Raw genomic sequence first — 12,838 nt, forward strand, 5'->3', positions numbered from 1 at the left:
TTAACAACTAGAAAATGGTAAATATAAACAAAGGTTTATGAAGTTATCACAAAGACATAAAAATAGAAACTGATATCTTGAAAGATTAACAAAGATTCTCAGAGCTATATTTTGGTATCGTAACAATCATATCTCATAAACAAGACACTGTAAAGTTGCTATTTTCAAAGTCATGAGTTACATGATTTAAAGACTTTTTGTAATATCATACGATTCATATCTCATAAACAGGATACTGTAAATGTGCTATTTTCAAAGTCATGAGTTACATGATTCAAAGACTTTTTGTAATATCATAAGAATCATATCTCATAAACAAGACACTGTAAATGTGCTATTTTCAAAGTCATGAGTTACATGACTTAAAGACTTTTTGTAATATCATAAGAATCATATCTCATAAACAGAATACTGCAAATGTGCTATTTTCAAAGTCATGAGTTACATGACTTAAAGACTTTTTGTAATATCATACGAATCATATCTCATAAACAGGATACTGCAAATGTGCTATTTTCAAAGTCATGAGTTACTCGACTCAAACTCTTGCCTATCTTTTACATGTGAATTTATGAACTGTTCTGACTTAAATTCCCTTTCTTTTTTATGCTTATTATAAAATAATTTGTAATAACTAGTTTTTCAGAAATACAGGCCCAATTCTCAAGTAGGAAAAAATTTATTTCAGAATTTTCATGTAATTTTGTGAAATATGCAAACAATACATTGAAACAGACAAGGTAATTTTTAACTAACTTAGGAACCAAAAGGAAAGAAGTACATTACTGATGTTATATATTAATAATGTGCAACTGTAGAAATATAAAAGAAAATCCGGAGTTTGAAAAACATTACAAAATTTTCAGTAACTTTATAAACCTTATAAGTTCATTAGTTTTGATTTTTACCATATATCTTGATTCTTCTGAAATAAGTCGTACTTTAAAACTGTTTACATTTCCCTCATTACTTATTCTACCATATTAGTAAAAGCTACCTGAAACTCTGTCAGACTATCCTGAGTTGCAGAGTGTTTAAGATTTCTTTCTGTAAAACCAGTTTTTTCCTTAAGATTTGGGTCGCTGTTTCTCAAACATCTGCTGCTTATTTTCCTGTTGTTGGACTCCAGTTCTGCTAAATCTAATTTGCTTCGTATTTCTTCTTGGGAGTTTCTTTCAAGAGTTGTACTACTTTCCTCTGTATCATCAGAGGCCTACAAAAAAACAAGTAATTTATACAGGCATGAGTATATGTACATAACAGCTGGAAGTTGTTCATCTAGGGTCCCATACAAAACTGGGTAGAATTTCTTCTCCTATCACAGGGTCCCTCACAAAAATGGGTAGAACTTCTACTCCTATGACAGGGTCCCTTACAAAACTGGGTAGAATTTCTTCTCCTATCACAGGGTCCCTTAAAAAACTGGGTAGAACTTCTACTCTTATGACAGGGTCCCTTACAAAACTGGGTAGAACTTCTACTCCTGTGACAGGGTCTCTTAAAAAACTGGGTAGAACTTCTACTCCTATGACAGGGTCTCTTACAAAACTGGGTAGAATTTCTACTCCTATCACAGGGTCCCTTAAAAAACTGGGTAGAACTTCTACTCTTATGACAGGGTCCCTTACAAAACTGGGTAGAACTTCTACTCCTGTGACAGGGTCTCTTAAAAAACTGGGTAGAACTTCTACTCCTATGACAGGGTCTCTTACAAAACTGGGTAGAATTTCTACTCCTATCACAGGGTCCCTTAAAAAACTGGGTACAACTTCTACTCCTATGACAGGGTCCTTTAAAAAACTGGGTAGAACTTCTACTCCTGTGACAGGGTCCCTTACAAAACTGGGTAGAACTTTTACTCCTATGACAGGGTCCCTTACAAAACTGGGTAGATCTTCTACTCCTGTGACAGGGTCTCTTACAAAACTGGGAAGAACTTCTACTCCTGTGACAGGGTCCCTTACAAAACTGGGTAGATCTTCTACTCCTGTGACAGGGTCTCTTACAAAACTGGGTAGAACTTCTACTCCTATGACAGGGTCTCTTACAAAACTGGGTAGAACTTCTACTCCTATGACAGGGTCTCTTACAAAACTGGGTAGAACTTCTACTCCTATGACAGGGTCTCTTACAAAACTGGGTAGATCTTCTACTCCTATGACAGGGTCCATTACAAAACTGGGTAGAACTTCTACTCCTATGACAGGGTCTCTTACAAAACTGGGTAGAACTTCTACTCCTATGACAGGGTCCCTTACAAAACTGGATAGATCTTCTACTAATGTGACAGGGTCCTTTAAAAAACTGGGTAGAACTTCTACTCCTATGACAGGGTCTCTTACAAAACTGGGTAGAACTTCTACTCCTGTGACAGGGTCCCTTAAAAAACTGGGTAGAACTTCTACTCCTATGACAGGGTCTCTTACAAAACTGGGTAGAACTTCTACTCCTGTGACAGGGTCCCTTACAAAACTGGGTAGAACTTCTACTCCTATGACAGGGTCCCTTACAAAAATGGGTAGAACTTCTACTCCTGTGACAGGGTCTCTTACAAAACTGGGTAGAACTTCTACACCTGTGACAGGGTCTCTTACAAAACTGGGTAGAACTTCTACTCCTATGACAGGGTCCCTTACAAAACTGGGTAGAACTTCTACTCCTGTGACAGGGTCTCTTACAAAACTGGGTAGATCTTCTACTCCTGTGACAGGGTCCCTTACAAAACTGGGTAGAACTTCTACTCCTGTGACAGGGTCTCTTACAAAACTGGGTAGATCTTCTACTCCTATGACAGGGTCCCTTACAAAACTGGGTAGAACTTCTACTCCTATGACAGGGTTTCTTACAAAACTGGGTAGAACTTCTACTCCTATGACACGGTCCCTTACAAAACTGGGTAGATCTTCTACTAATGTGACAGGGTCCCTTACAAAACTGGGTAGAACTTCTACTCCCTATGACAGGGTCTCTTACAAAACTGGGTAGAACTTCTACTCCTGTGACAGGGTCTCTTACAAAACTGGGTAGATCTTCTACTCCTATCACAGGGTCCCTTAAAAACTGGGTAGAACTTCTACTCCCATGACAGGGTCCCTTAAAAACTGGGTAGAACTTCTACTCCTGTGACAGGGTCCCTTACAAAACTGGGTAGAACTTCTACCCCATGACAGGGTCTCTTACAAAACTGGGCAGAACTTCTACTCCTGTGACAGGGTCCCTTACAAAACTGGGTAGAACTTCTACTCCTATGACAGGGTCCCTTACAAAACTGGGTAGAACTTCTACCCTGTGACAGAGTCTCTTACAAAACTGGGTAGAACTTCTACACCTGTGACAGGGTCTCTTACAAAACTGGGTAGAACTTCTACTCCTATGACAGGGTCCCTTACAAAACTGGGTAGAACTTCTACACCTGTGACAGGGTCTCTTACAAAACTGGGTAGAACTTCTACCCCATGACAGGGTCCCTTACAAAACTGGGTAGATCTTCTACTCCTATGACAGGGTCTCTTACAAAACTGGGTAGATCTTCTACTCCTGTGACAGGGTCCCTTACAAAACTGGGTAGAACTTCTACTCCTGTGACAGGGTCCCTTACAAAACTGGGTAGAACTTCTACTCCTGTGACAGGGTCTCTTACAAAACTGGGTAGATCTTCTACTCCTATGACAGGGTCCCTTACAAAACTGGGTAGAACTTCTACTCCTATGACAGGGTCCCTTAAAAAACTGGGTAGATCTTCTACTCCTGTGACAGGGTCTCTTACAAAACTGGGTAGATCTTCTACTCCTATGACAGGGTCCCTTACAAAACTGGGTAGAACTTCTACTCCTATGACAGGGTCTCTTACAAAACTGGGTAGAATTTCTACTCCTATCACAGGGTCCCTTAAAAAACTGGGTAGAACTTCTACTCCTATGACAGGGTCCCTTACAAAACTGGGTAGAACTTCTACTCCTATGACAGGGTCTCTTACATAACTGGGTAGAATTTCTACTCCTATCACAGGGTCCCTTAAAAAACTGGGTAGAACTTCTACTCCATGACAGGGTCTCTTAAAAAACTGGGTAGAACTTCTACTCCTGTGACAGGGTCCCTTACAAAACTGGGTAGAACTTCTACTCCTGTGACAGGGTCTCTTACAAAACTGGGTAGAACTTCTACTCCTATGACAGGGTCTCTTACAAAACTGGGTAGAAATTCTACTCCTGTGACAGGGTCCCTTACAAAACTGGGTAGAACTTCTACTCCTATGACAGGGTCTCTTACAAAACTGGGTAGAATTTCTACTCCTATCACAGAGTCCCTTAAAAAAACTGGGTAGAACTTCACTCCTGTGACAGGGTCCCTTACAAAACTGGGTAGATCTTCTACTCCTGTGACAGGGTCCCTTACAAAACTGGGTAGAACTTCTACTCCTGTGACAGGGTCCCTTACAAAACTGGGTAGAACTTCTACTCCTATGACAGGGTCCCTTACAAAACTGGGTAGAACTTCTACTCCTATGACAGGGTCTCTTACAAAACTGGGTAGAACTTCTACTCCTATGACAGGGTCCCTTACAAAACTGGGTAGATCTTCTACTAATGTGACAGGGTCCTTTAAAAAACTGGGTAGAACTTCTACTCCTATGACAGGGTCTCTTACAAAACTGGGTAGAACTTCTACTCCTGTGACAGTGTCCCTTACAAAACTGGGTAGAACTTCTACTCCTATGACAGGGTCTCTTACAAAACTGGGTAGAACTTCTACTCCTGTGACAGGGTCTCTTACAAAACTGGGTAGAACTTCTACTCCTGTGACAGGGTCTCTTACAAAACTGGGTAGAACTTCTACTCCTATGACAGGGTCCCTTACAAAACTGGGTAGATCTTCTACTCCTGTGACAGGGTCTCTTACAAAACTGGGTAGATCTTCTACTCCTATGACAGGGTCCCTTACAAAACCGGGTAGATCTTCTACTCCTGTGACAGGGTCTCTTACAAAACTGGGTAGATCTTCTACACCTGTGACAGGGTCCCTTACAAAACTGGGTAGATCTTCTACACCTGTGACAGGGTCTCTTACAAAACTGGGTAGAATTTCTACTCCTATCACAGGGTCCCTTACAAAACTGGGTAGAACTTCTACTCCTATGACAGGGTCCCTTAAAAAACTGGGTAGAACTTCTACTCCTGTGACAGGGTCCCTTACAAAACTGGGTAGATCTTCTACTCCTGTGACAGGGTCCCTTACAAAACTGGGTAGAACTTCTACTCCTGTGACAGGGTCCCTTACAAAACTGGGTAGATCTTCTACTCCTGTGACAGGGTCTCTTACAAAACTGGGTAGAACTTCTACTCCTGTGACAGGGTCCCTTACAAAACTGGGTAGATCTTCTACTCCTGTGACAGGGTCTCTTACAAAACTGGGTAGAACTTCTACTCCTGTGACAGGGTCTCTTAAAAAACTGGGTAGAACTTCTACTCCTATGACAGGGTCTCTTACAAAACTGGGTAGAATTTCTACTCCTATCACAGGGTCCCTTAAAAAACTGGGTACAACTTCTACTCCTATGACAGGGTCCCTTAAAAAACTGGGTAGAACTTCTACTCCTGTGACAGGGTCCCTTACAAAACTGGGTGGGAACTTTACTCCTATCACAGGGTCCCTTACAAAATGGGTAGAACTTCTACTCCTATGACAGGGTCCCTTACAAAACTGGGTAGAATTTCTTCTCTCCATCACAGGGTCCCTTAAAAACTGGGTAGAACTTCTACTCTTATGACAGGGTCCCTTACAAAACTGGGTAGAACTTCTACTCCTGTGACAGGGTCTCTTAAAAACTGGGTAGAACTTCTACTCCTATGACAGGGTCTCTTACAAAACTGGGTAGAATTTCTACTCCTATCACAGGGTCCCTTAAAAAACTGGGTAGAACTTCTACTCTTATGACAGGGTCCCTTACAAAACTGGGTAGAACTTCTACTCCTGTGACAGGGTCTCTTAAAAACTGGGTAGAACTTCTACTCCTATGACAGGGTCTCTTACAAAACTGGGTGGGAATTTCTACTCCTATCACAGGGTCCCTTAAAAACTGGGTACAACTTCTACTCCTATGACAGGGTCCTTAAAAACTGGGTAGAACTTCTACTCCTGTGACAGGGTCCCTTACAAAACTGGGTAGAACTTTACTCCTATGACAGGGTCCCTTACAAAACTGGGTAGATCTTCTACTCCTGTGACAGGGTCTCTTACAAAACTGGGAAGAACTTCTACTCCTGTGACAGGGTCCTTACAAAACTGGGTAGATCTTCTACTCCTATGACAGGGTCTCTTACAAAACTGGGTAGAACTTCTACCCTATGACAGGGTCTCTTACAAAACTGGGTAGAACTTCTACTCCCATGACAGGGTCTCTTACAAAACTGGGTAGATCTTCTACTCCCATGACAGGGTCCATTACAAAACTGGGTAGAACTTCTACTCCTATGACAGGGTCTCTTACAAAACTGGGTAGAACTTCTACTCCTATGACAGGGTCCCTTACAAAACTGGATAGATCTTCTACTAATGTGACAGGGTCCTTTAAAAAACTGGGTAGAACTTCTACTCCTATGACAGGGTCTCTTACAAAACTGGGTAGAACTTCTACTCCTGTGACAGGGTCCCTTAAAAACTGGGTAGAACTTCTACTCCCATGACAGGGTCTCTTACAAAACTGGGTAGAACTTCTACTCCTGTGACAGGGTCCCTTACAAAACTGGGTAGAACTTCTACTCCTATGACAGGGTCCCTTACAAAATGGGTAGAACTTCTACTCCTGTGACAGGGTCTCTTACAAAACTGGGTAGAACTTCTACACCTGTGACAGGGTCTCTTACAAAACTGGGTAGAACTTCTACTCCTATGACAGGGTCCCTTACAAAACTGGGTAGAACTTCTACTCCTGTGACAGGGTCTCTTACAAAACTGGGTAGATCTTCTACTCCTGTGACAGGGTCCCTTACAAAACTGGGTAGAACTTCTACTCCTGTGACAGGGTCTCTTACAAAACTGGGTAGATCTTCTACTCCTATGACAGGGTCCCTTACAAAACTGGGTAGAACTTCTACTCCTATGACAGGGTTTCTTACAAAACTGGGTAGAACTTCTACTCCTATGACACGGTCCCTTACAAAACTGGGTAGATCTTCTACTAATGTGACAGGGTCCCTTACAAAACTGGGTAGAACTTCTACTCCTATGACAGGGTCTCTTACAAAACTGGGTAGAACTTCTACTCCTGTGACAGGGTCTCTTACAAAACTGGGTAGATCTTCTACTCCTATCACAGGGTCCCTTAAAAAACTGGGTAGAACTTCTACTCCTATGACAGGGTCCCTTAAAAAACTGGGTAGAACTTCTACTCCTGTGACAGGGTCCCTTACAAAACTGGGTAGAACTTCTACTCCTATGACAGGGTCTCTTACAAAACTGGGTAGAACTTCTACTCCTGTGACAGGGTCCCTTACAAAACTGGGTAGAACTTCTACTCCTATGACAGGGTCCCTTACAAAACTGGGTAGAACTTCTACTCCTGTGACAGAGTCTCTTACAAAACTGGGTAGAACTTCTACTCCTGTGACAGGGTCTCTTACAAAACTGGGTAGATCTTCTACTCCTATGACAGGGTCCCTTACAAAACTGGGTAGAACTTCTACCCTATGACAGGGTCCTTAAAAACTGGGTAGATCTTCTACTCCTGTGACAGGGTCTCTTACAAAACTGGGTAGATCTTCTACTCCTATGACAGGGTCCCTTACAAAACTGGGTAGAACTTCTACTCCTATGACAGGGTCTCTTACAAAACTGGGTAGAATTTCTACTCCTATCACAGGGTCCCTTAAAAAACTGGGTAGAACTTCTACTCCTATGACAGGGTCCCTTACAAAACTGGGTAGAACTTCTACTCCTATGACAGGGTCTCTTACATAACTGGGTAGAATTTCTACTCCTATCACAGGGTCCCTTAAAAAACTGGGTAGAACTTCTACTCCTATGACAGGGTCTCTTAAAAAACTGGGTAGAACTTCTACTCCTGTGACAGGGTCCCTTACAAAACTGGGTAGAACTTCTACTCCTGTGACAGGGTCTCTTACAAAACTGGGTAGAACTTCTACCCTATGACAGGGTCTCTTACAAAACTGGGTAGAAATTCTACTCCTGTGACAGGGTCCCTTACAAAACTGGGTAGAACTTCTACTCCTATGACAGGGTCTCTTACAAAACTGGGTAGAATTTCTACTCCTATCACAGAGTCCCTTAAAAAAACTGGGTAGAACTTCACTCCTGTGACAGGGTCCCTTACAAAACTGGGTAGATCTTCTACTCCTGTGACAGGGTCCCTTACAAAACTGGGTAGAACTTCTACTCCTGTGACAGGGTCCCTTACAAAACTGGGTAGAACTTCTACTCCTATGACAGGGTCCCTTACAAAACTGGGTAGAACTTCTACTCCTATGACAGGGTCTCTTACAAAACTGGGTAGAACTTCTACTCCTATGACAGGGTCCCTTACAAAACTGGGTAGATCTTCTACTAATGTGACAGGGTCCTTTAAAAAACTGGGTAGAACTTCTACTCCTATGACAGGGTCTCTTACAAAACTGGGTAGAACTTCTACTCCTGTGACAGTGTCCCTTACAAAACTGGGTAGAACTTCTACTCCTATGACAGGGTCTCTTACAAAACTGGGTAGAACTTCTACTCCCTGTGACAGGGTCTCTTACAAAACTGGGTAGAACTCTACTCCTGTGACAGGGTCTCTTACAAAACTGGGTAGAACTTCTACTCCTATGACAGGGTCCCTTACAAAACTGGGTAGATCTTCTACTCCTGTGACAGGGTCTCTTACAAAACTGGGTAGATCTTCTACTCCTATGACAGGGTCCCTTACAAAACCGGTAGATCTTCTACTCCCTGTGACAGGGTCTCTTACAAAACTGGGTAGATCTTCTACACCTGTGACAGGGTCCCTTACAAAACTGGGTAGATCTTCTACACCTGTGACAGGGTCTCTTACAAAACTGGGTAGAATTTCTACTCCCATCACAGGGTCCCTTACAAAACTGGGTAGAACTTCTACTCCTATGACAGGGTCCCTTAAAAACTGGGTAGAACTTCTACTCCTGTGACAGGGTCCCTTACAAAACTGGGTAGATCTTCTACTCCTGTGACAGGGTCCCTTACAAAACTGGGTAGAACTTCTACTCCTGTGACAGGGTCCCTTACAAAACTGGGTAGATCTTCTACTCCTGTGACAGGGTCTCTTACAAAACTGGGTAGAACTTCTACTCCTGTGACAGGGTCCCTTACAAAACTGGGTAGATCTTCTACTCCTGTGACAGGGTCTCTTACAAAACTGGGTAGAACTTCTACTCCTATGACAGGGTCCCTTACAAAACTGGGTAGATCTTCTACTCCTGTGACAGGGTCCCTTACAAAACTGGGTAGAACTTCTACTCCTATGACAGGGTCCCTTACAAAACTGGGTAGAACTTCTACTCCTATGACAGGGTCCCTTACAAAACTGGGTAGAACTTCTACTCCTATGACAGAGTCTCTTACAAAACTGGGTAGAACTTCTACTCCTGTGACAGGGTCTCTTACAAAACTGGGTAGAATCTTTACAACTATGACAGTTGTACATAAAAGGTGATTTAAAAGTAGCACATCATCATGATCTTTTGAAGTCCTGACATTACTTATATTGAAAGATCTTCTAATACAATTACATATGACCACAAAATCATCTTTATGAAATGTAGAAAGCACATAACCGAAACTTGTGAAAAATAAAAGATTCTTTCACCAAGGAAGCCTCAAGTTAAATCCACACAGAGAAGTTGCTTCTACATGTCTAACCTGTTGACTGCCAAGTATTTCAGCTGCTACTGAAACTCCGAACCAAGTTCAAAATACAACTCTAATGCTTCTTCATTTTGTAACTTTTTCGTGACGCCATTTTGGATCGAAAGTGAAACAATTTGTAAGTAGGTCAAATGCATATATTTAAAATCACGTTGATAACACAGCATTGAGAACAAATTAACTCGTCCGTAGCACTGTATTACTGATCGGCTTGGATGAGTTATCTCATCTACAACACTGAACAGGTTAATGCTATCCCAATGAAGTATTTCAATAAACAGCTAGTGAAACATAAATATTGAAATCATAACAATCCAGGACTTTTGCATTATCATGCATTAATATAGTAATTCTGTCATAATTTGAAAAAAATAATTAAAAACTCTAGGTTCTACACTTTAAAACACTACTCTTACAACAAAATAAGGAATATTTTTCCTAATAACATTAAGTTTACTTCATTAAAATAGCCTTTTCCACGTTTGAAAAAAACTAAATAACATAATTTGAGTGTTGAAAATTTAGAAAAAAAAATATTTCCTTTATATATCAAGATGCTGATATTTAAATATATATTTAGATGAATAAAGAACTTCTGATTTTGTTCTGAACAAGAAGATAAATCATGAACAAAACAAACAGTTTACTTCCTCAAGAAGTTCTTGGCCACGAATGAGATGCAAGTCTCGATTAGTTTGTTCTTCCAACAGCGTTGACATTGGTTTCACTAGTTTCTTGGGTTGGGGACTCATTCCACTTAATGGAGAAGCTGTAGAACACATTAAACATAAACATACATCATGGAGAGTAACATCAATACATTTACAGTGTTAATTATTGGTGTAGTCATGTCTATGTAGAACACATTAAACATAAACATACATCATGGAGAGTAACATCAATACATTTACAGTGTTAATTACTGGTGTAGTCATGTCTATGTAGAACACATTAAACATAAACATGCATCATGGAGAGTAACATCAATACATTTACAGTGTTAATTATTGGTGTAGTCATGTCTATGTAGAACACATTAAACAGAAACATACATCATGGAGAGTAACATCAATACATTTACAGTGTTAATTATTGGTGTAGTCATGTCTATGTACAATTCACTGGAATACCAAATTTAGGAGCATTACTCAGAAGCTGTAATACATATGGTTTATTTTCTGGAAAAAACAGACTTAGATTTTCAGAAGAAAATACCATTTAATAATAATTTTCACATACTTTTCTCAGTTGTTAAACTGGAAAAGTAAAATGTTACAGAGAAAGTAAATTATACTAATGGTGACAAGAAGGAAACTACCTGTACTTTACTGAGTGCTGATGTATTATACACTTTATACGCTTTTAAAATATCACACATTATTCCTAGTCTTTCTGTAAAAATAAAACTATTCTAAATATTTCAAAGATAAATCACTAGTTTGGTCACCAAAAATCAAACAGATGAACTGATTATTTGATAAATTCCATTAAAAAGTGCTCAGTTAGCATGCAAACGGTGATAACAATCTTCAAGCAGTGATGAGATGGTGAATGTAACATAAAACAGCTTCTAATGCGTGAAACAAAATAAAAATATCTACCGCATCCACCCCATGCAATGAACATGATTTAAAGTGCATGCACTTAACAAACAGGAACAAAAGATGGGGTCAAGTTTTAGTTACACACATACATTTGGACGTAGACCCCTGCCACAAGTTGAGATTGAAACTTAGGTTCAGAAACGTTGGACGAGCTGAAAAAAAAAAGAGTGACTGTTCTCGTTTTCCCCAAAATACATTCACTCTTAGAAATACAGTTGTAATATATAAATACATATATATATATATATATATTCAGAACATTGTAATTATAATTCCAGGGTGTCATTTAAGGCTCATATAATTTAAATAGTTCAGAAACCCAACATTGTGTCACACAATTGCTATTACATAAAAATAGAATAAAAAGTGAATTCAAGTTTTAATTAATGGAGTTTCATTCAGTGATGATGTATATACTATCTTGATGATTAAAATAATTATGCCATATACAAATATTACAAAACCCAGTAAAATGTATTGGGATGGAATCTAAACTCTCATTCTACTTAATACAACTTTTGATTCATACTGGAAACATTTATGAGTCTCCCACTTAAATATCACAAAATACATCAAAGGCACTTTTAACAGATTTTATATGTATCTGTTACCAAGTATTGTTCACACATTTTTATTAGTTAATGAAATAGATTTAAAACAATTTCAAAAGGGATAACTGTTCAAGCCTCAACTCTATCGAAGCTGGTCCCAAGCCTATTTATAAAAGATGTTGGGTTGATGCCAGCCAGACAGATGACCATAAAGCACAAATTTTGCCAAATTAATCCAAAACCAAATTACTTGGAGTTGGGCTAATTGTTGAAAGATATACTTACAAAGCTAGGACATCACTCAGAAGCAAAATGGAGCATCTTAGTACTGCAAGTAGTAGAATAGAACAAGACCCATTATTTAAATATCTTGAAAGGACAGCATCATCACCTTAGTACAGCAAGTAGTAGAATAGAACAAGACCCATTATTTAAATATCTTGAAAGGACAGTATCATCACCTTAGTACAGCAAGTAGTAGAATAGAACAAGACCCATTATTTAAATATCTTGAAAGGACAGCATCATCACCTTAGTACAGCAAGTAGTAGAATAGAACAAGACCCATTATTTAAATATCTTAAAAGGACAGCATCATCACCTTAGTACAGCAAGTAGTAGAATAGAACAAGACCCATTATTTAAATATCTTCAAAGAACAGCATCATCACCTTAGTACAGCAAGTAGTAGAATAGAACAAGACCCATTATTTAAATATCTTGAAAGGACAGTATCATCACCTTAGTACAGCAAGTAGTAGAATAGAACAAGACCCATTATTTAAATATCTT

General features: G+C 39.6%; 1 protein-coding gene across 2 annotated transcripts in view; it reads right to left on the reverse strand.

Moving 5' to 3' along the window:
• Positions 1 to 12,838, reverse strand: part of LOC143246642 (kinesin-like protein KIF13A) — a 245,665-nt gene that overhangs the window by 4,900 nt on the left and 227,927 nt on the right. The window contains exons 33-35 of one of the 2 annotated variants that reach the window (XM_076493695.1): positions 11,585 to 11,647; positions 10,539 to 10,660; positions 998 to 1,213 (exon numbers count right to left, since the gene is read on the reverse strand). In XM_076493695.1, coding sequence (XP_076349810.1) covers positions 998 to 1,213; positions 10,539 to 10,660; positions 11,585 to 11,647 — 401 coding nt within the window. The remainder of the gene's footprint in view (positions 1 to 997; positions 1,214 to 10,538; positions 10,661 to 11,584; positions 11,648 to 12,838) is intronic. The other variant, XM_076493696.1, reaches the window with a different exon arrangement.

Source organism: Tachypleus tridentatus, chromosome 3 (genome assembly GCF_004210375.1).
Source record: "Tachypleus tridentatus isolate NWPU-2018 chromosome 3, ASM421037v1, whole genome shotgun sequence".
Taxonomy (NCBI): domain Eukaryota; kingdom Metazoa; phylum Arthropoda; class Merostomata; order Xiphosura; family Limulidae; genus Tachypleus; species Tachypleus tridentatus.